The sequence below is a fragment of the Polypterus senegalus genome, chromosome 4 (assembly GCF_016835505.1).
Source record: "Polypterus senegalus isolate Bchr_013 chromosome 4, ASM1683550v1, whole genome shotgun sequence".
NCBI lineage: Eukaryota > Metazoa > Chordata > Cladistia > Polypteriformes > Polypteridae > Polypterus > Polypterus senegalus.
In genome coordinates, this window is record NC_053157.1 from 182,613,892 (window position 1) to 182,639,368 (window position 25,477).

A 25,477-nucleotide genomic window follows, 5' to 3' on the forward strand; every position below is an offset into this window, starting at 1 on the left:
CCCAAAACATGTGACCCAGTCAGGTTGTAGCTTGATTACAGCGTTCACAGGTAGGATCTTGCCCTGGAAACATTTTGGATAAATTCAAGCGAGACAGATGTGCTGGATATATAATTTTGAGTTGAATAATTGTATGCTGTGTGCATATGAAGATCGAATGAATTTTCTGCATTGCTACCTTCCATTCCTTTTCTGATATGTTGAGTAAGAGATCCTTTTCCCATTGTCCTCATGGATCTTTAAAAGGTAGGGACTGTAAAATATTTTTGTATACTGCAGAAATTCTGTCTGAGTCCTCAAAACTGAGCAATATTTTTTCCAGCATAGAGGAAGGTGGGAGATGAGGAAAAGCGGGAAGGTTCTGTTTAACAAAGTTTTTAATTTGAAGATAGTGAAAGAAATGTGTTGCTGGAAAATTAAATTTGGAATGTAATTGTTCATAGGATGCAAAGAGGTTGTCTATATAAAGATCTCTAAGCAATTTAATCCCAAATGTTTTCCAGATATTAAGCACTGCATATGTTTATGTGGGTTGAAAAAGGTGGTTCTCATGCAGAGGTGCCACAGATAAAAGATTCTCCATCTTAAAATGCTTTCTACATTGGTTCCATATTCTGAGTGAGTGAAGCACAATTGGGTTATTAGTATATTGGCGATAACTTGCATTTATAGGTGCACGATGCAGGGAATATAAAGAAGATTTCTGTGTGTGTCCAGGTTTTTATAGCTTTTATGTTTGCTGCCCAGTAATAAAACTGAAAGTTAGGTAGAGCCATGCCACGTTTTGTCTTCGGTCTTTATAGAGTCACCTCTTTGGATATGTGGATGTTTTAGGTTCCAAATAAATGAGGTTACGGTTGAATCTAATTGCTTAAAGAGTGATTTATTGATGTATATTGGAATGTTTTGAAATAAAAAAAAGAAGCTTAGGAAGGACAGTCATCTTAACAATGTTAATTCTTCTAGCTAGAGTGAGATGGAGGGTTGACCACCAATGTGAGTCTTGCTTAATTTTTTCCATACAGATGGCGACATTTTGTTAAGAGCTTTATGTTTACTTGTGATAATTACCCCTAGGTATTTAAACTGATCTGCAATAATAAAAGGGAAGTTGTCCAATCTAATATTGTATGCTTGAGAATTCACTGGAAAGAGCACACTTTTAGTCAAATTAATTCTGAGACCAGAGATCTTTTGAAAGACGACTGCAGGCACAGTATTTTGTGGGTCTGATACATACAAAACCATATCATCTGCATATAGAGAAATTTTCTGTTCCAGTCCGTCTCTGATAATCCCCTTTATCTGATAAGCATTTTGACAGTGGACTGTCAGTGGTTCAATGGCGATTGCAAATAGCAAATAGCAGCGGTGACAAGGGGCATCCTGGTCTGGCGCCGTAGATCTCTACTTTCAAATTTCGGTCATCTTGTTCTGAGCTGTATATGCATTCTAGTCAATTCATTTTGGTGCAAATACACACATCGACAAACATGTAAAATGTTTGGTTCATTAGCAACGGAGCAGAAAAGAGTAATACATTATATTGGTTAATTGGCAGGGAAGGTAATCCACATTCTGACATTTTGGTACAATCAGTCACCCAGGAAATGAATGATGAAATAACAGTACAATATTAAAAAATATTTCTATAGAGTGCCATTTTTAAAATATTTTATGTACAGTATGTTTCCTCACTGCAATCAAGCTATTTTCATGAAAGTTTAGGTTAAATACTGCAGAGCATAAATATGTAAACAGATGAATAACATAGCAAATTTTTATTTATGTGTCTATTCATTTTTATTTATATGCTTAAAATAAAAACAAGCTTTGGTGGATCTTTCAGACATTTTGTGCAGCTTGAGAATCCCAAATCCAGAAACTCCAAAGTCTTAAACTTTTTGAGCATCTACATTATACCACCTATGTTCCCTGTAATTTTCTTTTTTACCGTCGATTGGATGTGAACATCATATGTGCAGATTCCAAACTGATTTATTTATTCTGAGGACTTTCTGTTATCAGGGAGAAAGAGTCCTTGTAAAACGAGACAGATACTTGCATGGGAGAAGGGTAGGGTGGAAAGTTCCACACAGAGGCCTCATCTATAAAACTTTGCTAGAATCTAAGCAAATAAATATGCGTGTGCGCCCCAAAAAAAATTTTATAAATCAGAATCACCTTGTAAATGTGCATATTTAAAAACACCTCAGAACTCATATTGATATTGCAGATAACTTGTGCATAAATGAGAAGTCAATGCTTATAGTGACCAAAAGGAGCTTCATTCTCACTAGGTGCCCTTTTTGCAATCGGTGCAGGAAATCTGGACAGTGCAGCAAATTGCCTTCTTATGTTGGCAAAAACATGTTATGTTTTATATATGTACACACTGGCATTATACAAAAACTAAACATAGCACCATGTTGGATGATTAATGGCTTCTAGCACAGAAGGCATGATGGAGTGAAGGTTGGTTGAGATATTCCTGACCTGTTGGCCAGGCCCCTGAGAAGTGACAACAGGAAGCCGATATAAGGTGACCAAAAAACATAAAAGTTACTATTGTAGACTACATAAAGCATTATTTATGAATTATATGATATTGTTAATTAACATTTTTAATTTTTTTCCATGCTATCTAATTTTGGAACCCAACCCAGAGAAGCATAAATTTAATATTGTGTTTTTTTTTTTTTTTTGTATCAGTATACTATTGCTGGATTATGTGAATTTCCCCTTGGGATTAATAAATCATCTATCTATCCATCTGCAGCCAAAATCTTGTAAATGAAACATAACCTCGTTGTTCACTATATAAAGTTAATTCATAGCTTTGCTTTTATTGTTTACACTTAGTTTTTTGTTTAAAATTTGATTCATGTTTTATTTGATAGATGTCTTGTAACATGTTTCCATTCATAAAAGTTGGTTGTTTATTGCCACAGGGTCTTTAAAATCTAGTGTTTTTTTCTTATATTAATAAATGTTCGATTCTTATAAATGATTGGGGTTCAAAATACTATTCAAACTTAAATCTGAGCATTAGGTAATGAACATTCTGATTATTCATAATTAGCAAACTGAAAATGATACAGAAAAAAAGTATCAGAATAATGCTGGCCATATTCCCAGGTACAAATTAGTTAAAGAGAACATGGCAAAACTTCCACTAATAAAGGTGGAATGAGAAAGCCCGAGGACACTAAAGACAAAAACTACATGTCACAGGCAAGACAAGAACACTCCCCATTATGATTAAAATTCTTCAGCTGAAACCACATTAAAGCAAAACAGCAATTTAGTGGACAGTGGATACACATAAAAGCTTCAGAACTGTTCAACTATTTTGTTTGTTTTAAAATAAATTATAACTCTTAAGCAATAGTTTAGGATACTCTTACACTAAGTAAACCATTTCAGAAAAACAAAAAAGCTTCTAAAGAACCCAAATATATAACACAGAATTAGTGTCCTGTTTTATCCAATCTGTGTCTTGTTCTTCCTTTTTGGTCTATAATGCAAGTCATTCTTATTTTTTTGTAATTTGTACTATTCACCTTCCCAAAACACAGGGGTTAATGAAAATCTAACAACTTTTTGAATTCACTTCTTTTTCAAAACCAATAATTGATCAGGCTTAACAAAGACTTTCACTGTTTTTTTTCCTTTCAGTTTGGGTTAGCAAACTTGTTATCCTACAGCACAAAAACTGATGTATAGTAACATTAAGGGTTTAAAGGAAAGATGTTAAGCTTCACTTCTAAATTTTAAAAATCACTTTCTTCCTCCGACATCTTGGCACAGATCAAAAGGGACTTTTCTGGTGGTATCTACGGAAGCATATTACGGACTCAGTGAAGAAGAAGAAAAAAAAAAAGTGTAGGTCGAGAATAAAGTTGACATGTCAACTTTATTCTTGACATTTCCACATTCTCGCCATTTCCACTTTAATCTCGATATAAATGTCAAGAATAAAGTCGGCATGTTCACTTCATTCTCGACATACACTTTTTCTTCTGTGTGGCCTTAATAATACGCTTCTGTAGGTATTAGCTTGTTGATACTGCACAATGCTTGAATAAAAGTGTCTTCAAATGTCTGGCATAATTATAGAAGCTACAGCAAATGACTTTCAGTACAATTTATTTTTGGGGGCACAATTACCAACCAACATGTTTCAGGAACAATCAGCTGTCTTGTCATTCCTTTATTTGAACAATTGAAAAGGAGTTTTCCAGCATGAGAATATACAGTCACACATAAAAAAATAGAAATTTGCACACAGGATTGACTTGGAAAAATTACCATACTTTAAGATTACATGAAGCATTAATAATTTATTAAAAAAAAAAAAAAGTAAAATTAGAAAACAGAGAAATTTGTTCCATAGCACACTATACTGTGCATACAAAAGGAAAATTGCATTCATAAAAACAAAGACCTGAATTTATATTTAACCACTCAATCCATTTCTTACCTTTTGAACACACAAAGCACCAGCTGACGTTGACATGTGCATGGTGACTATAGCCTTTCTTGGATTTGAAATGGTTGGTGCATATAATAGAGTTATATGACAAAACCTCACATCCAGCTGCAATACAGGCATCTCCAGTGTGATACGCAACAGGACAACGTACACATCTCATCAATTTACCTTAAGGAAAGTATTAGAACATTTAGAAATGGTTGATAAATAGCGATTTCTTTCCATAAAACTTACATGAGCTATTTTTAATTTTGACTAGGAAGGGTGTTTTCTCCAACATTAAATATTATACTAGTCTTCAGAAAGATTTGCTGTTGTCTTTTATGAAGCATACATTACATTACTGGGAGAGTTCATATTTAACATTCATTAAACATATTGTTATATTACATTTCTTTAACAATTCCAAGATCAAAGAGTTAAAACAAACACTAAAAGCATTCTGAATGTGCCATGCCTAATCAAAAGTGTTTCATTAAACCTGAACAGAAATAAGGGAAAAATTGACTCATTCTGTATTTTGTAGGGCATAGAACAACTAATCGACAAAAATTGATCAAATTTTGTTATTAAATCAGTTGCCATAAACTTTCATTGTTGAATAGTTGGATAGGTGAGATCACATGCTTCACGTTACTTCATCACGTTTGGGAGCAGTGAATTTCAAAAAGGCGAAGACAGAAACATATGAAAGTCCAAAACTGCAACCTAAAACGTCTGAAGTATGGGAACACGGTGTTAAAACATTACAAAAAAAAAAAATGGATGGCTGTAAAATATGCAATGAAGAATTGGCATGGCACAAGAGTACAACTGTTATGCATTACCACCTGGAAAGGAAACACATGGCAAGGTGACTTCCCACTGTTTATTAGGACGCTTTAAAACTTCTCTTAGTGGATCCGATACCATTCTAGAGTTTCTCCTCTGCTCCACACCTGTTTTTTTCCCCAAACTGTGTAAATCTGCCGTTTTTGGGCTTGCACTAATTACATACATTTGTTAACAATGGAATAGTAATAATGGATAATTTGGATGGTTGAAGCTTTTGTGCTACTGGCATTGACTTGGTTTTATTATACTTTGCGAGTGTCAAAGCGACCTTAAAAGACTTTTAAATACAGGCAATCCCCAGCATACCAACAAGATCCATTTCCAAGTCTGTTGTTAAAGTCGAATTTATGGGTAAGTCGCAACAGATACATATAGATCGTATTTAGCAGTCAGTCAAATATTTGTCTTTGTATCAAAATATATTTTACGTTTCTATGCATACACACTCGGTGTTAACAGCAATGTGATCTAACTTAAAATGGCTCATTTCTCGAGCCAGTGAACTGCCGAAGCCATGCAATGTTTTCAAGTGTGGGTACGGTACAGTGCACACGATGTAACTTTCATCACAGTCCTTTCTTGCGGACCATTGCATCAGCAACTTAACCCGCATCCAGAATTGTATAACCGTGCTGCCCTGTGCATGTCAACTGTGCACAAGCTAGACATGAAAACATCTAATCATTGAAGGAGCGGTTGTCTGTAGTGTTGCTCCTTGCGCCTACCTTATAAGCACAAGATAGCCAAATGTGCACAAATCCACAGCGAAAAACCATCCAGATGCAGGGCAAAGATGAAAGTTTATAAAATGGAATACGGCTAGCCAAGATATAGTCTGCTCCATGTGGCTAATTCTTAATGCATTCGGCTTACATTGCCTTCGTTATACCAGTGCTTCTCAGCACTTATGGTGCTGCAACCAAGTTTTGCCTTTTTTCAATTCATTGATGTCCTCCTAACAAGCACAATCGGGTGCCCTCTTTGGCGAAACAAACTCACTTAGAAACTGGGAAGAATTTATCAAAAAAGGTTTAGGAACAACAATAGAACACATACACTGTAGAACATTGACAACTACAAGAAGAGAGAAGATAAAACATGGTTTAGAAAGTAACAAATGTTACAACTCTGCTAAAAAAAAAAAAAGCTAATATAATTTTTAAAATAAAAGAAAAATTACAACACATCTACTGCATGGCAAGAGGTAAAAATACTTTATTTTCAAGACTTGTATGGTATTCTAATTTCAGCAGAAAACATCTTAACATGTCAGAATACATTTTAAGGAAAACTGGCCCATAGTCAGCACTGCAAGCAGTTGACCGGCTTACTGTGTCCTAAATATGCTGGTAACCGACAAGACCACGCTCCATATGGAGGATGATGGATTTAAAGAAATGATTTGCATGCTAAATCCAGGTTTCACTCTGCCTTCAAGGGCACATTTTAATAAAATGACAAAGCAGAAATATCAGGAAACATTTCAATAAGTGAAGACTTGCATTAAAGCTACCAACAGCAAACTTCCAATCTAGTTATGTCCTTTTCTTTTTTCTCAGACTTAGATTTTGTGTTTTTATGTTCTAGATTATGATTTTGCAAATGTGTTAAGATAGGTAAATGACTTAGGCTAGAGTGTGTTTTGACTTACACCAAAATTCGGGTTACATTACTGTTGTAAGAAGGGAACTGTGTCGTAACCCGAGGACCCCCTGTATGGTTAACTGGTTAGAAGAGGTTGTATGCAGATTTGAAATTCCTTCCAGGAAAATTGTTGTCATTGTGCAGGATAATGGTGCCAATATTGCGGCTGCAGCAAACATCTTAGAAGAGATGCACAGATAGTCCTCTATACACTGCACTGGCCACACCTTGCACTTGGTAATTAATTCTGGAGTAAAACATCCAGGCCTTCCAAAAGCTATTGGAGCACTTTGCTGCCTGGTGGAGCATTTTAAAAAAGTGAACAAGCTGAAAGAAAAACTACAGATGGAAACACCCGAGCACAAACTTATACAGGATGTACGCACAAAATGCAACACTGTCTGACCCTACTGTCTCACAGAAAGTCAAGAAGTATAGTACCTTGACTTAAAAGCTGAGCAATGGAGCCTGCTTGAAGAGCTTTCCACTTCTCTTAAAACTTTTGAATGTGCCACTGAGGAGAAATATGCTACAATTTCTTCAATACCCCCACTTGTAACAGGGCACATGAAATCCATAAAGGATGGTATATTTCAGTGAAATGCAGTGCACGCTTTCCGAGTCACTCCTACAGATGATGGGGGAAGGAGGTCACATTTTTAGACTCTGGAACAGACACAGTAATCCTCGCTACTGCACTGGATCCAAGGTTTAGAAAACTGAAGTTTGACACCTGAGCAAGTGTTTCATATGCAAGCTAAAGTACAAACACAGGCACATGAAGTGAAAAGGGAAGTGGATCACCAACAGCATCAGTAAGATGAAATGTGTGCCATTAGTACCTCCACCAGTAATACAGCTGCTAGATCTACAATGGTTGTCACTTTACTTGACTCCAGAAGCAGCAGTTAAGATAATAGAGATGTGGAAGTTGAAGAAATCTATGGACAGGCTTTAAGTAATGAGATCCTGACATACTCTTGACAAAAACAAAACTACTCAAGTAAAAAATCCATTACGTTGATGGAAGAATAATGAATCTAGATACCATCTTCTATCCGGTCTTGCAAAGACCTACCTATGTATCCCTGCTACCTCAATACTACCTGAGAGTCTCTTTTCAGTTGCAGGCAACATAACTACCAAAAAAAACCAGCCAGCCTTAGCCAAGGACATGTGGACGTGCTTACATTTTTGCACTGCAGTTGAAAACTCCTGTAGAACTATTTTACATCCCTGGTAACACTGGGGAAGCAATGTAAGAATTTGTTTTTAAAGCTACTGCTGGAACAATTTAAGTAACATAACTAAATTGGTTGTGTTTTACTGCAAAAAAGACTAAGTTCATTGTACTTTTTTCACACTGCATATCTTTTTTACTCATTTGTTATATATTGTAGTTAGAAGAGTTATAATTAACTATTGCTCATGTCATGGGAGAAATGCAAAAAAAAAATTTTTTATTTTTAAATTCTGATTAAACGAAAACAGCTTAAATCAGTTATCAAAATCATTAGTTGCAGCCCTAAATAAATCACATGTCAAATACCTTAATTTTCTCAAACTGTCAAGTTTGAGTTCAAAATGCAATTCTGATGACTCAAAGCATTGGGAAATTAAACTACATATCGTTATTAAATAATATGGATATATTGGATTTGCAGCTTCCAAATGACAAATCTATCACATGTTTGACAATCATTTTTAAACTACTCAGTACAACGATGTTACTTATTGTTAAAACGTAAAAATGCCTTTATTTTTAAAAGGGTTTCTTCAAATAACTGATAATGTATAAACATTTGTGATTGATTTAACTAATTAAATGTACTATAATCACGGTAGTTATTTCACCTTCTTTTACAAGGCTGAAAGAAAATTGTAAAAACAAGATTTAAGAAAAAAGCTTGCTTTTAAAAACTTTCATAAACCTTTCCCAAAACATATATCATGCAAATTTTATAAAAAAGTTTAAATTGTACTTTTGATGTAATTGAGGCACACAAAGCTCTAAGTAATTCAGAGAAATTCCATTTTAAACTAAAATATTTTTTCTTTGTAGTATTTATTTATGAAATAAATATCTTACAACTTAATGGCAAACATTAATACAAAAAAAAAAATAACTTTTACCTTTTGTGGCCTTCAGTCTTAAAGGTCTGCTGACGTAGCAGCTGAGGCAGGAGTGCAAGGGGCAGCGGAAGCCCTTGTTCTCAAAAACTGATAGAGAATATTTCCTCACACAATCTTCATGGTAGAATTTACCACACTGAAATACCATGCAGCGCTTCACCTGACCTTCTGTCTTTTTGCAAGCAAAGCAAAAATGAATTCCTGTAACAAAATTCACAAAATAAAGGTCAGTGCTTTATCTTCAGGACATGTGTTACAATGACATTCATAAAGTGCATACTGCCACCCCAAGAAACCTGCATTTATTATTTACAGTACAAAAGTAAAATGTTATGCATAACTAAGTGAAGTAGCTAAAAAAGGCTCAATAAACCAATTAATAGTTGCAATAAGTCACAGGTTTTAAGCATCTGGGAAAACTCATAATTTACTATATTTCAGTGAACTGAAAATGAGGAAGACTGAATTTTATGGAAATGTACAAAATAAACAACTTGTACTGCATTTACAAACTAACACACCCAAAATCCACTACAACCAAAGAACCTTTCCTTTTGCAACCTTAAACATCATCCGGAGTGCAAAGATATTAGAATCCTGTTATTAACTGAATTAAAATACACTATGCTCTATGGTAAGGATACACAACCCCTGACATTGGTCGCTAATATACACCCAATCAACTCTAAATGACAGTCAAATATTTTAAAAGTTTTTAACTTTACTATGTTAGTCAAGCAAATCTGTGCAATTTTCTTTTTAATTTTGCATGTAAATTTATGAAGAAAGAGTAAGTTCTCCTGGTATGTCTTGTTTTGGTCTCAAATTTAAGAGAAATGATTTTGCAATCATTTCGTTAGGTCATCCGATACCCCTTTCATTTCAGGCTGCTTAATACCCTTAATTATTGATATTAACTACCCTCCCTGTTTAATTAGGTACCATTGTCCTGCACTGATTCCTTACTCAGATGCTGTAGTTTGTGATGTGTATTTAAATTGACAAAATATACAAAAGTTGTGTTTTTTTTTTTTTATTTAATTCTGTAGATGGTTCTCTTTTCAAGAGCTGCAAATGGTAGAATCAGTCAATTGTGTGTTATTTCCACAATTCTGAAATGCTTGCCCACTTGCATCATGTGTTCCGCATGAGTATGTGAAAGTGAATATTAAACAGAGCTGAACTGAATTTTGTTAATATGAAGCATCAGGGAAAATGTTATAAAATAGCCAACTACAAAGAAAATATGTTTCAAAATGAGAATGGTAAGCCATTTGAACTTAGATGTAAACAGAATTAAAATAAAAACAAAAAGAACCCTAAAAACACTATAAAGCACTGCTAATTGTCTTCTGTGTTTTTGTAGGTTTCCTCTAGCTTTTTAATCTCCACCATATGTAATTTAAGAACTAAGAACTTTTTTGTACATGGACAATATATTAGGATATAAAAAAGTAAGAACTTGATCATAATGCATTCATTATCAGTATTATGATACAAAGGCCTTTTGTTATAAGAGCTATAAATAGTCAAGACAGGAAATGCAGTACAACCTCTGTACAAAATGAATGCCCTTCATACTAATCAAGGTAATTGTGAGAATGGCAATGTACTGTACTTTACTCTGTTAAAGACAGTATATATGTATATTTTTAATTCTGGAGAAGGAGAGGAAAAAAAAACAACTTTATATTACATTTACACTAGAATCACAAAGTATACATATTATGGACATAACTCCTTTCAGAATGCAGACACAAGTCGGGATGGGATACCATTAAGACCCTTATCTCCATCCTTCATTACAACTGAAAGTTGTCCAGTTATGCTGTGTTCATGTGCTATGGAAACTTTCCGAGTCACCCCTTCTTATGTCTCACTTTCCCAGCTGCATTCATATTCACTTCTAGTCAGTGTTAAATTTTTTACTTTGTCCACACCAAAAGTAAACCATTGTGTATCCATCTCTGCAAACATAGCTAGACCACAGCAATGTCATTTCCAGCTGGCCCGGCCATTTCCTATTATATTACTGAAAACAGCAAGTGGTTACATCAAAATTTGGCTAATTAATTCAGCACTGTTTTCTAAAGTGTTCTTCTGAGAGTTACCAACTTGTCTTGTAAGCATGTGAATGCAACATTAGCCTCTCTGAAATGGACAAATGTATTATGAAGAGTTGTTTTGTAGTCTGCAAGTAAATAATACCATATATCATGCTTTATCATGCAATAGAGTACATATTGTTAAGGGTCATATAATGTAAGCTGATATAGTAAGTTACAAGAAAAGCATCTAATTTTAGGTAAGACTAGCAGTTTATTAAATCTGTCAGAGATGGTAGGAAACATTTTAACTATCATAAAACCCTCCTATCTTGTGATAGACCCATGAAAATATCTGGATTATGATTTAAGTAACTGAACAGCTACATAAATAGCCTGATCAAAAAGGTGAGGCAAAATGTGTGTAGTCTCTGCAGATTATCTTAACATTATTCAGAAGTGAGATTGGTCTATATGATGCACTTTGTAATAAGTCCTTATTTTTCTTAGGAAAGATGGTAATTAATACTTAGCAAAAAGTTTGAGGTAGAATTTTATTGTATCTGGAGTCAGTAAATGTTGCTAATAAAATGGGAGCTATCTTAACTGAATTTTTTTGGTAAAATTCGACACAGTAGCCATCAGGGCCTGCAGCTTTCCCACTCTGAAGCGAGTTTATATCATCTAGCAATTCTGAGATTGCCAGGGGTTTATCCAATACCTCTGCACTATCTATTTGTGATACCTGTAATGCATCCAAAAGTGCACTAGGTTGCGTCTTGTCTTTTTTAAACCGAGTAGAATATAAGGATTTATAGTAGTCTTTAAGTGTGTGCATTCAATTTTTATGGTCAACGATTTTGTCTCTGTCTGTGTTGGTAATTACTGGTGAGAAGAAGGAATATGCTCTAGAAATTTCCAAGGGTCTGATAAGTTGTGATCAAAACTGTGTAATTGTTTTTGCAGTGTTAGATGTCATCACCCCTTTGGCAGGAGACCTATCCATGTCTGAATCTATACTAATAAAAGGCAAAGCCCTCACTCACTCACTCACTCACTGACTCATCACTAATTCTCCAACTTCCCGTGTGGGTGGATGGCTGAAATTTGGCAGGTTCATTACTTACAGCTTCCTTACAAAAGTTGGGCAGGTTTTATATCGAAATTCTACGTGTAATGGTCATAACTGGAAGCAGTTTTCTCCATTTACTGTAATGGAGATGAGCTTCAACGCCGTGGGGGCGGAGTTTCGTGTGACATCATCACCCCTCCCACGTAATCACGCAGTACATAGAAAACCAGGAAGACCTAAAAAAAAAAGCGCTGAAGAAAACATGCATTATATAATTGAGAAGGCAGCGAAAAATAAGAAGCGAGCGAGTGACATATACAACCATATTCATGAGTTCTGCTACTTGAAACAAAGCACGATGTAAACCTACACTTTAAATTAAGTTCATAGACAGGCTGCGCTGGCGTTTGTAATTTAGTGCCTGCCCATATAAGGCCGTCCGTCAGCGGCAATCCAATAGCAAACTCCACTAAATATTCACGGGTTAAGGACTGTGCTTATGCAGAGGAAGATGAGATGGTCAGGGTGGTGTTTGGTACAAACTCAGCGAAACTGCGAGAGAAAGTTTTAAGTGCCAGGACTAAGGTAACATTAAATACAGCCATGGACATAGCACGAGATGGCACCAGCACAGCTGGGAAACTTCGATGCATGTACACCGAGCGGCTCACGTGAACTGGCGCAGTGCACAGATAAAAGCAACAGTTCCAAAGAGCTGAACAAAACCGAATTACACAATTGAAAAGGCAGCAAAAATATGAAGCGTTTGATACATACAAGCATATTCATAAATCCAAAACAAAGCACACGTTGGAAAAAGTCAATGTCCGCTAAAGGAAGACAGTGTAAAAAACCCGTGCATGCAGTGTGTCAGGTCTCAGATAAAGAAGAAGACGAGCTGTTTATTGATGCAGTAAGAAACGAATCGATGAATGAAACCTGTCATCTTTACAGCGATTGACAAACACGGAATGTAACTTGAACACAACACATCCTACAAATACGAACCTGATTGAAAGAAATAATGATAATCAAATCCTTGATGACAGCAACACTCAGTAACACTCACAAAACAAATACTGTATATTGACAGTCATGTTACGTTATTTTTAAAATGTTCCCTTTTCTTTTCTAGCTTTTTAACACACTACTTCTCGCTGCATACGCGGGTATATATATATATATGTATATCCCGATCTACATACTCGAATAATGGATACTTTATTCGCCATCAATGATTGTTTTGGTAAAGCCATACTCAGTGTATTCATTAGATGAGCGGTAAAAAGTAAGAGCGAGGGAGGATGACTTATTGAGGCATGCAGGCTGTAGTCTTGCGTCAACTCTATCTGAATTGCGATCACATTTGAAAAAATATATCTTTTCAAGTTCTATTTAGTCCATATGTGTCAAACTCAAGGGCGGGCCACATCCGCCCGGTGTAATTATATCCGGCCCGAGATCATTTTATATACTGTATTATTGTTATTAAAGCCGGGTATATGAAGCGCTGGTAACACAATAAACTACAGATCCCATAATGCAGCGCTTCAGCTGCCTTGCCAACACTTACCGAGTTAATCAAGTTATTGCGAAGCTAGCTCACACGATGCTGAAGAGAAAAGTTGATTCTGAAAATAGAGCCTTTAAAACCGATGGGAGGCTGAGTATATGTTTACTGAACCCGTGTGTCTCATTTGTGGAGCTAATGTGGCTGTAATTACAGAATTTAATCTAAGGCGGCACTATGAGACAAAACATCAGGTTAACCTGAATGCAATGCAGAAGATACAGAAAGCAGCATAATTAAATAAGAATCTGACACTTCAGCGGACGTTTTAACCCGTGCACAATCACAAAGTGATTTCAAGTGAAGCTGCTTTTATGGGAGACACAAATGCACCAGTGCACCTTGCCCCACTTTCCCTGTTGCCAAGTAATGTTAAACCAAGTCGTCACTACGGTGTTCCCAAATCGCACTTTGCTGATAAACTGGCGCACTGAGTTTGCACGGCGCTTTGGTGACTTTGAAGAACAAAAAGTCCGTCTACATGCGGCTCGAACCTTGTGCATGTTTGGTAGCACATATCTGTGTGAGAAGCTCTTCTCAGTGACTAACAAAACAGCACACAGGAGTCGCCTCACTGATGAGCACCTGCAATCCATCCTGAGAATCTCCACAACACAGAACCTCACACCAAACATAAACGAACCTGTGGCCAAAAAAAGATGCCAGGCGTCCAGCTCTAAAATGACATATGAGCAAAGACAACTGAATGATTTGATTTGTTATTGCTGAAAGGAACACATTTTATTTATATTTCTAGGTTTTGTTATGCAGCATGTTCATATTTGAATTTGTATCATTTTGACAGGATATATTTTTATGGAGAGCAAAATCTTTTGGGATATTTAAAATCTAAGTTTATTTTTATATAAAATTACATAAGAGTAAAGAAATGTGAATGTTTGTTCTTTTAACGTTTACTTTATTTCTAACTTGTATAATTTAGACAGGATAAATTTTTATGGAGAGCAAAATATTATAAGTTGTTTAAGGTTTGAGTTGATTTATTCACGAATAATATTCCTGTCTGTTTTTACCATTCCTACCAAAGATATTTCTGTCGACTAAATAAAAATTCCTTCTATTTAAAATTTAAATAGAACTTGAACAAATACGATAGTTCATAATATCCACGCAGACTTGCACGTAAGAGCGGGAGTTATCCGTTTTAACAAGCAGGTATTGCACTGATCTGAAATAGCTGTGTGTGTATATATGTAGATATGTATGTATATGTATATATATGTTTATATATGTGTGTGTGTATGTATATATATATATATATATATATATATATATGTGTTTATGTGTGTGTGTAAATATATATATATATATATATGACAACAACACTCATCACTCACAACAGTGACAAAACAATTACATTGACAATCATGTTACGTTATTTTCAAAATGTTTCCTTTTCTTTTTCATTGCTTCTTTAACACACTACTCTGCTAGTTTAAAATACAATTAAAGTCTCCAGCCATTATAATTTTATGAGTGTTCATCCAAAACATATTTGCATCCATTCCTAATGTGAAGTCCAATTAACTACATTGGGTGCATAGATATTTATCACTTTACATTTAAATAAATTACCCATGATGATCATATATTACCCTTCAGAATCAGATACTACATCTGATATTACAAATGAAATTGTTTTATGTATAAGAATTCTCACACATCTAGTTTTCTTTGTATGGCTGGAGTTGCATATTTGGCCACTCCAATCTCTGTGCAACCAAAAATGATTCTTGCCTAATAAGTAGGTCTCCTGTAAAAATACTATTTTAGTGTTTAGACCTTTTAGGTAAGAGAACACTTTCTCTCTAATTCTTGATTGAGACCTTTAACATTCCAACTCACAAAGTTAACTGGTCATAAAAGACGTTGCTTCTGAACCTTTGTTGACATTTTGTAGTCTTAAATTATATTAATTATTACATAATACAGTATAGCTTTGACCTTAAGTTCCAATTTTTCCAGGAGTTATTGCCATGAAGCCTATTGTTACGTCAGCACTTACAATTGTAAGAATTAAAAGGATATATTAGAAATTGCTTGCTCTCATGTGTGATTTTAGTGATTTCTTTAAACCGTTGTACTGCTACACTACAATATTCTATCTAATGGCACAATTAGATAAAAATTGTTAAAAATTTTGTAGTATTAGTATACATGCCAGAGAGATTACAAAGAAGGGAAGACACAATGACCTTCCTCTCAAAAATCACTTATTAAAACTTGGTATGGAAGACCCATTAGTAAATCTATTGAAAACTGATATTTAAGTGACTTTGTTTTTTGTTATACCCACCCACTGCAAATGTTATTCGTGCCAAGTTTGACAGTTATTTTGAATTTCTTTGGTTTGTGAAAAATGGCAAAGCAAAGCTGGGTGACTAGATATCTCTCTATTATTAAAAAAAAAATTCTGGGAGAGAAAGACGGGAGATGAGACGTGATCTTCACATGAAGATGACGGAAGACACTTAAAAGACCCACAAGACGAAAGATTGGTCACGGAGTATCTTGCGGAGACCTGAAATATGAGACTTTGTGCCAAGAGATTGACCCATGACCGTCTCGCGGGGATGTAGAACATTCTTGTAAGACACGCCCTACTTACAACCAATACCAAATAAGACCACGGGCAACAAAACACTCAGTCGTGTGAGTGTAAGGCCTTGAGCACACACAGATCCAGGGATCTCAGCGCATATAAAATGTATAAGGACAATCTAGACTAATAAAAGGCAAAGCCCTCACTGACTCACTCACTCATCACTAATTCTCCAACTTCCCGTGTAGGTAGAAGGCTGAAATTGGGCAGACTCATTCCTTACACCTTACTCACAAAAGTTAAGCAGGTTTCATTTCGAAAGTCTACGCGTAACGGTCATAACGGTTGACAACGTCCGCCATGTTAAACTTTCTTATTTATGGCCCCATCTTCATGAAATTTGGAAGGCGACTTCCCTGCGCTAACCGAAACCAATGTACGTACTTATTTCGGTGGTATGATGCCACTGTCGACCAAAATATTGAACTTTCCAATGGTCTTTTTTACTTATGGGCCCATCTTCAAGAAATTTGGTACGCGGGTTCCCAACGCTAACTGAATCCTACTTACGTACATATATACGTCCATAGCCTGCAGCTCAGTCGCCGTGTAAGGCGGCGTTGGGTCCCCCATCCCAATACCTCCCATGTTGTTGGCTCCCTGCATATATAAGGCCGTCCGTTGCTCCAGTCTCTTCATTCCCTTCCGTGCTTCGCCACGGGATTTACATCTCCCTGCTAATAACTGCAGCCTTTTTATTAAATCCACGGCTTCTCTGCTGTTTTAGTGTTCATTTATTACAATTATAGTTATTGTGTAGGTATTTTAGACTTACTTTACATTGTTCAGGTACACATTTCCTTTATTGTTCCAACCTTACCCCTATTAACATGTCTATCGAGGTGATCACCATCGATCAAAGATCTGTCACTTGCTGAGTTGTTTCCATGCCCGGAGATGCTGCCTGCCTTTTCCATTCTCTGTGTTACATATTTTGCTCTTGATATCCGGAGGAACATTGGGTCTTATGTATTGAAAGACTGGGACAGGTTCGAGGTGTGGACTGATGACGGTACAGGAGATAATTAGACTACACAGGAGCACTAGAAGAGTGAAATGCTTAAGCCCTTCACCTATGGTTCTGCATGTGTGTTGATGGCTGCCGCTGAATTGTTCGGTTTTTGCTTTCAAGTGTACCGAAATGGCCAAATATTTTACACCTTTGAACAACCACCAACATCTCTTAAAGATCTTAGATTCACAGGTGACTACTGATTTGAGTAGTGGACACTTTGATGTTTATGAATGTTTAAACTCTCAAAAGCTGGATGCGAAGTTAGATGAAAACGGTTATATGCTTGACCGATGCGGAATGTCACTTCAACACAACAAGTCCTGCAAATGCTGTCGTAATTGAAATAAACCATGAAACTCAAACTGATTATGACTGCAGCAATCCAAGCTGTGAGATTTGAGGCAAGATTGCTTTTCACATGGCCAACTGCACGTTGCATGCTCAAGAGTAAGCTCAACGCACAGCTTGGTCATATTACAACCGGAGGGCCGAACTGACAATGTGGTATACAAAGAGATCCTTAACAAATAATTATTGGTATATTTTTCCAGAGTTTAAAAATATTTACTTTTCTTCTTAAAAATTTTAAGGCAGTACTTCGCCGCTGCGAAGTGCGGGTATTTTGCTAGTATGTTATAAACGAAATGTCGACGACTAAGTGAAGAAGAAAGCAGCTTGGAGAAAAGAGACTCAAAAGCATTTGAGAGTAAAAGAAAAAGAATAATCTAGGTGCAAATTCAGAAAATAAGCAAAGTAATCATTAGCCCAGAAAAAGTGGAATTGAAAAAAAAATTACATTCAATCTGGCTCAGAATTAAGACAGTAGAACTTCATAAAGACGTTCACAAACGCTGGCGCTATACACATGCTGAGCAGGTTAGAGAGTATGAAAGCAGTGGAATTCAAAAGGCTCAAAAAAAAAAAAAAAAAAAAAAAAGGCACGATACACATGTGGAGAAAGTTAAAGAATATGAAAGTAAGAAAATTAGAAAGTATATATATAAAAAAAAAAGATCGTAAACAGAAATTTTTACTCGAAAAAGGGAAAATAATCACCACGGACCAGGTGTCATTGAAGAAAAAAAAAAAAAAAAAGCAGGACAAAAGCGAGGTCAGAAATAAAAGAGTACAAAAAAAAAGTAAAACATCATAAAGAGGTTAAAAAACAAGGGGGCCAAACACATGCAGAGTAGGTTAGAGATAATGAACATTGTGGAATTCAAAAGAATCCCAAAAAAAAAAAAAAAAAGCCATGATACACTTGCAGAGCAAGATGCAGAATATGAAAGCAGAAAAAAAAAAGTGTCAAAACAAAAAAAAAAATAAACATCGCATTAGCACAAACAAAGAGAAATTATTACTCGGAGAAATAACGAAAAGGCGAATAGAGATCGAATATATGGACATAGGTGATATGTCAGAAGTATGTAAATATTGCAAGGCTTTGAAGTTTAAGTCAGAGAATTTCAAAAACGAGGTTTACCTCACATGCATTTATTGGTTACTTTACAAAAAAAATTAACTGCTATAGATCGTTTTGTCTGTGCTGAAATTCCAAACTGAGAAACCTATCCTGAATTATGGTACAAAGTCATTAAACACAAGTCTCACTGACCTCATTTAAAAGATTCAGCATATTTGGACTTGAAAGATAACAAATATTGTTGTTTTTATAGAAATTCTGAAATAAAAGTGAAACTAATGAAATAGCAACAATTCAAAGAAAAAAAAATCTTAAAGTGTGTCTATCCGGAAAACCAAACGCGTGGGGTTGGCAAGTGAAGCGCCCTAGTTTCTGTTCTAGTGGCTGTTCTCAACTCAAGCAGATGAATTAAGGACCTCCAGAGACTATGGTTTAGGATGTATTAGATCCACTACAAAGCTAGCCAAGTTAGTAACAATTAGAATATTCAAAAATACCATTCTGTTTTTCTTTGCAATGTGTAACTGGTTTAAAGACTGCATAGTAAGAAAGGTAGCTTTGTGTACAAACTAGAAAAAAACCCTGCCATGCCAATCCTCATTAAATAACCTGAACTGGGGGGTTTGTTGGATTATGATATGGAGATCATGATTAATGCTGAGCCATCCTAAATTACACCCAGAGAGCTCTGATTAAAAAAAAAAAGTTATGTTTACCACAAGCTATCATTCTTTCATCTTTTTATTTATTCATTTACTTTGAAACAAAAGGTGGCTAAATGCCTTTCTTTGGTGATACAATTTTTCATTCCCCTATTCTTATATTAGTTTATTATTACATTATTACTATTATTTATTAGTAATTGATTGATTGGATTTGATTTCTGCAATGTATTTGATGCTGCTGGGTTAGAATCCGTTGAATAATGAATGGGTGGATGGATATAAAACAGTACTTACAAAAAAAAAAAATTAAATACATTTCTAGTGGGTAGTCATTTATGCATTCCCATAATTGTGTTTTGTATTAATTTTTATATCAACTTTAAAATGATTATTAATAGTTTTATATGATACTGAAAAAAATATCCAGTTAAGATGCATTTTTTTTTTTAAACTCAGTTATTGGCACCATACAGTACATTCAGTTCAAAGAACGAGTACATGGTTTGTGTCTGAATAAATTAAACAGAAAAATCAATATTAAAGTGGTATTTAAGTGTTTACTGTAATGCATAAAAAGCTGAAATACTCCATAGTAGTAAGTGGTGCTCACCGGGTAATGAAACAAAATTATTGCTAATGATGACCAAGTCCTTTGAAGGAACATTGGTTTTTCATTAATCGCTATGTATTACATGGCTATGTAACCTAACAAGCTTGTCTGCTATGACCTGCCTAGATCGAATATATTTGTTAACAAGCACACATGGCAAAAAACAGGTTGTTCAAGGGATGGACCTGTCCAAGAGTACTTAATATGGCAATGACAGGAACAAATTAATGTTCTTAACTGATGGCAGAGTAGTTGAGTTCATGGAACTCAAAGAGAAAGAACCCAACAAATTTAAAAACGCAAAAGAATTAAAAAAAATAAAAAAATATAGTGGTTAAATGGCTGTGTTATGCTAAAAAGCACAACCTAACAAAGGTGATAAAATAAGACTTCTTTGGTCAATAAACCATTTTTGCCTTTGCAGAAAGTTGCTGTCTGGTCACCTTAGTTGATCAAAAAAAAAAAGAGAAAGATGTGCTGACATGTCCTGAATATCCAGGAGGTTATGTGAATTACCAGACTTCAAAGAATAGCTGTTTACTTTGACAGCACTAGGTATTTATACTTTGTCAAGCACTGAACAGCTCCTCATGAACAGATGGACAGTGCTACAATGCAAGTGAGACACAATTTATATTATACATTTAGAAAGCAACTCTCTTTATAGATGGCAAGAGAACAAACAGTATCAAATGAGTCTTCTATGAGCATCCCTGCAATTCTTTAAAATCTTTGCTTTATAGGTCCAGTGTGTATTTTCCAATTTCAATATCCATTTTTGTTTTTAAAACTAAATTGACATCATTCTCTTATAACTCACCAAAAATAAAAACTAAAATAAAAAGGTCAAAAGTCCATAGAACAAAAGCTGAAACTAAACTAAAAATGAAGTGACAGATTTTTGTTTAAAAAACAAAACAAAAAAAAAAACATGCACCTAAGGCATGTTTTATGCAATATGTAGCCATATCCTCCTTTGTCAAACACAAGATAGCATTCATACTGTACAGGATATGAAAGGCAACAAATGACATTATGTCAACAAACTGAAATCTGTTAGAATGATTAGTCATATTAGGAGTGGTTCTACTATGAAATATAAAAATTAGCTTTAAGAAATTAACATAGCAATAAATGTTTATTGTGCAGCTTAGTATTCAATGCCTAACAATAAATGATAAATACGATACAGAGAAAACCACAAATCTACAAACTGGAACTACCTAAGTGCCCAAGTGAGTGTTAAGAATGATTTGTACACTTAAATTATGACCACAATACAGTATCCACTTCAACAACCCAAGTAACAACACTGCATTCTTTTAAAATTAAGTTGCTAAGTATTAGAGCAGATATCGCTGCACAAACTCAGAAATGGGGCTTGAAGATCACCTAGCAAGTGCACAGTCAAAAAACCATCCTGAGCATAAATTAGGCCACTAGAAAGGTGTTTGTAGAGTAGTTTACACAAGTGATGGAAGAATGGCGTGGACAAGTGCTTGGGGTTGCCATCATGATTGTGTATATCCAAGATTACAAAAAAACTTTAAAGACCAGTCTTGGGGCAATTACATGATACAAACAGAAGTCACTGAGCCGGTTTTTATATATGTTGTCTTGGAATGCAGTGTTTTTTGTCTAAGCTTAAGTACAGAAGCTCCATCAGGTAAATCAATAAATCGGCTGTTCCTCCATAAGCAGTACTATAAATCCAGTATTCTTTTCAATGAAAAACCTCCACCAAAACAAAATTCCTTTATGTTGCTTTGTATTGTGTGAGTTGCACTGTTGACATCTTTGGCAAGAGGAGGCTAGATGTCAAAGACTGCCATCTATTACAGAATTGGGCTCCTCCGACTTAGCATTTTTCAGCACCAAGGCTTATATTTTTAGAGTTTGGACTTTGTAGTTCCATCCTAAAGTAAAGTAGCATTGTGAGGTACAGCACATTATGGGTCTGTGGTAAAAACAGAAGTGTGCACTCGGGCTCATTGGGTATAGGTACATGTAGTGGTAAAGGTGAACAGCTCCAAAGTGGGCTGATGAAGAGACTGGATAAATCACATTTGCATGTGAAGGACAGATCCTTTGGGCCAATTTTTAATTGACTCTCTAGGGCATAATTATGGTACCTGCATTCAAGATAAATTTAGCAGGAGCCGGAGTAGGTTAGAGTGGAGGACAAAAAGGAAACCAAAAAGGTCAAGAAAGAAAGAATCAGGAATGAAAGCCAGCATGGTGGTGAGGAGACAAGCAAGCAACAGCCCTGTACAAGAATGAGGGGAAAAGTGCCCAAATGATGGATCATCCCCCATTAAATATTATTGGGGTGGGGGTCGGGGGATTGTGGTGGTGGGGCATTTACATGGACTCCTAGGGATCCTGTAGATGTTGATCAGGGTATATGGAGGCCCAGTATCGAGTATTCCAAAAGACACCAAAGGTCAAGACGGATGTTGTAGCCAGGGACTGCTGCCAATGTCTCAACCCAACTACAAGAACCAAAGGGATGAACCTCAAGATTAACCATGTCATATGTACTCTGTACAATGAAAAGCTTATTCTCCGAGTCCTCAAGCAATAAACAAGAATACACAACAATAAACAAAAATCTCAGGTGCAAAAAAAAAAAAAAAAAAAAAAAAAAACACCCTTGAGTGCACATACAAATAAGCATGGCAAACTAAGGAGAAAGACACTGGACTTGGAGCGCATTTTTTATAAAATAGAAGCCAATGAAACTTTGTTTCTATTGATTGATTACACCTAATACAATTCACAGTTTTGGACAACCTGCACTGCGCACTGATTTTGAGTTAGAAAAAAAAGCACTATGTACTTTACACCTGCCTCTTACTGGGTTGTGTCCTCATTGCCCAGACAATCATGCTTTGATGTTATTAATCTAACTTACTATGTAAGCCATTTACCTGTTTTGGGTCCATAACAGATTACATATTATATATATATATTTCTATCTACATCTATCTAGTGCTTCATGTCAAGAAACTTACCTGAAGTACAATCTTTGCAAAGAAATTTTCCTTCTGGTTTTTCAATCAGTCCCAAGCAATTCAAATGAAAAGAACTGCAACATGGTCCTTCACAAAGCAGCAACAATTCACCTGGACCTTCACAAACCTATGAAGAAAAATCATTTAAGAACATGCCTTCATTTCAGGTATAGTCAATTTATTGGTAACTGAAGACGTAAAAAAAAAAAAAAGATCAAAATAACTGCCATTTTAATTATCTGTTCATCTTGTTTGAGCATTGTTCGTCTTACAGAGATATTTACAATACGGGATTTTGTGATAAGATGCGTTAGGGGCCTGTGGTAATGCAGAGTTTTAAATAAATAAACTTGGTGTGCTCTGCAGGCATTAATTAACATTTCCGTTCATAGGGGAGAAGCAACGGTGCCCAGTTGCAGTATAAAGGGAGCCAGAGCAGAACAGAGAGAAATATATAGAAAGATGACAGAGATTAGAAGGAAAGCGAGTGAATAAAAAATAAAAAATGTCTGCCATAAGTGGGTTGGAATGAGTGCAATGTGGAAAGAAGGCAGGTGGTACATAAGGTGGACCATTAAGAGAACAAAGTAAGTACTAAAACAGTCGGGTGACTCCTACGGAGTGATCTGAGAGCAGAAGCGACCAATCGCTCCATGAGGGCTCCTGAGTAAGGCTGAGGAGTGGTGGCAGAGGGACAAGGGAGCAAGTCTCAGGGACCGACAGACATACCATTTTTACATTACATTTATTTATGGAAGATCACTACACATTCTGCACTTTGTTTGAAATATAGGCACTTTCACATTTGACACATCAGGCAAGAGATGGTGCCTCATTTTCCCACTTCACCCATTTCACGACTACTGACGGTTCAAAGGTTCCAAGTTCAAAGTCATGACGGCAGCTGCAGCCAACCAACACTTAAACAAGTTTATTATATGAATAAAACATCTACCACCAATGTCTTACATATTTAATAACTGACTTTGCTGAACGGAGGATAAAAGATGCACTATCAATGCCTTTGTTTTGTACTGTGCTTACCAGTATAACAGAGGTTGTCCTTAAAATCTGGAAAATACCAAAATCTCTTTAGTGCAGGACTAGAAGGATTTTAGAGTTTCCCTCAGTACTCTAAAGGATGACTTTCCTAAATGCTTAATATACATATAATTGTTTACTTAGTGGCAGAACAGTTGAAGGCAAAAAAAAGTGAAAAGTATATTCCATAAAAATGTCATAAGAAAAGGTATTTAGCATTGTGAAAACTGCGGTGTCTTAAAGGTTCTCATGAATGTGGAGAAAAATAACATGCCAGTTTTCCTTGTCGTAAGAAGCATTTACAAATCTCATAAACCAATATTTTTATTCACAACAGAACATAGAAAACATATCAAATGTTTAAAATGAGAAAATTTACCACTAAGAATAAATTCATTGTGAATTTGACAGTAGTAACCTCTCTCGAAATAAGTTGGGGCAAGGTTATGTTTACCACTGTGTAGCATTCCCACTTCTTTTAACAGTCTGTAAACATCTAGGAACTGAGGAGATCAGTTGCTCGACTTTTGGGAGAGGAATGTTGTCCCATTATTGTCCGATATAGGATTCTAGCTGCTCAACAGTCCTTTGTCTTGTTTGTCGTATTTTTCATTTCATGCTTTCAATTGGTCTGGACTGCAGGCAGGTCAATTCAGCACCCATACTCTTGTACTACGAAGCCATGTTGTTCTAATAGATGCAATATGTGGTTTAGCATTGTCTTGCTGAAATATGCAAGGCCTTCTCTGAACAAGATATTGTCTGGATGGGAGCACATGATGCTCTAAAACCCATATATACACCTTTCAGTATTGATGGTGCAAGCTGCCAATTTCATAGGCAATAATGCACTTCCATGCCATCAGAGATGCAGGCTTTTGAAATGAGCTCCGATAAACAAGCCAGATGGTCCCTCTCCCCATTACTCTGGATGACACAACTTCCAGGTTTTCCAAAAAGTATGTTAAACTTTGATTTGTCTGACCACAGAACAGTTTACCATTTTGCCTCAGTCATTTTAAACAAGCTTTGGCCCAGAAAAGACTGATGTTTCTGGATCATGTTCACATATGGCTACTTACATGACAGAGCTTTAACCTGCATTTTTGGATGGCACTGCAAATTGTGTTTACAGACAAGGATTTCTGGAAGTGTTCCTGCAGTGATTTCGATGACAGAATCAAGCCTGTTTTTAATGCAGTGCAGACTGAGGGCCTGAAGATCGCGTGTATCCAATATTTATGTTCAGTCTTGTCCTGTGTGCACAGAGATTTCTTTAGATTCTCAAATCTT

General features: G+C 35.7%; 1 protein-coding gene across 3 annotated transcripts in view; it reads right to left on the minus strand.

The window, feature by feature from the left end:
• The window catches only part of nsd2 (nuclear receptor binding SET domain protein 2), a 139,669-nt gene that overhangs the window by 23,755 nt on the left and 90,437 nt on the right, over nt 1-25,477 (minus strand). For all 3 annotated transcript variants that reach the window (XR_005633412.1, XM_039751741.1, XM_039751742.1), the window contains exons 12-14: nt 23,144-23,270; nt 9,107-9,307; nt 4,484-4,663 (exon numbers count right to left, since the gene is read on the minus strand). Coding sequence is in view for 2 of the 3 variants with exons in the window: in XM_039751741.1 (XP_039607675.1) it covers nt 4,484-4,663; nt 9,107-9,307; nt 23,144-23,270 (508 nt within the window). In the remaining variant the exon portion in view is untranslated. The remainder of the gene's footprint in view (nt 1-4,483; nt 4,664-9,106; nt 9,308-23,143; nt 23,271-25,477) is intronic.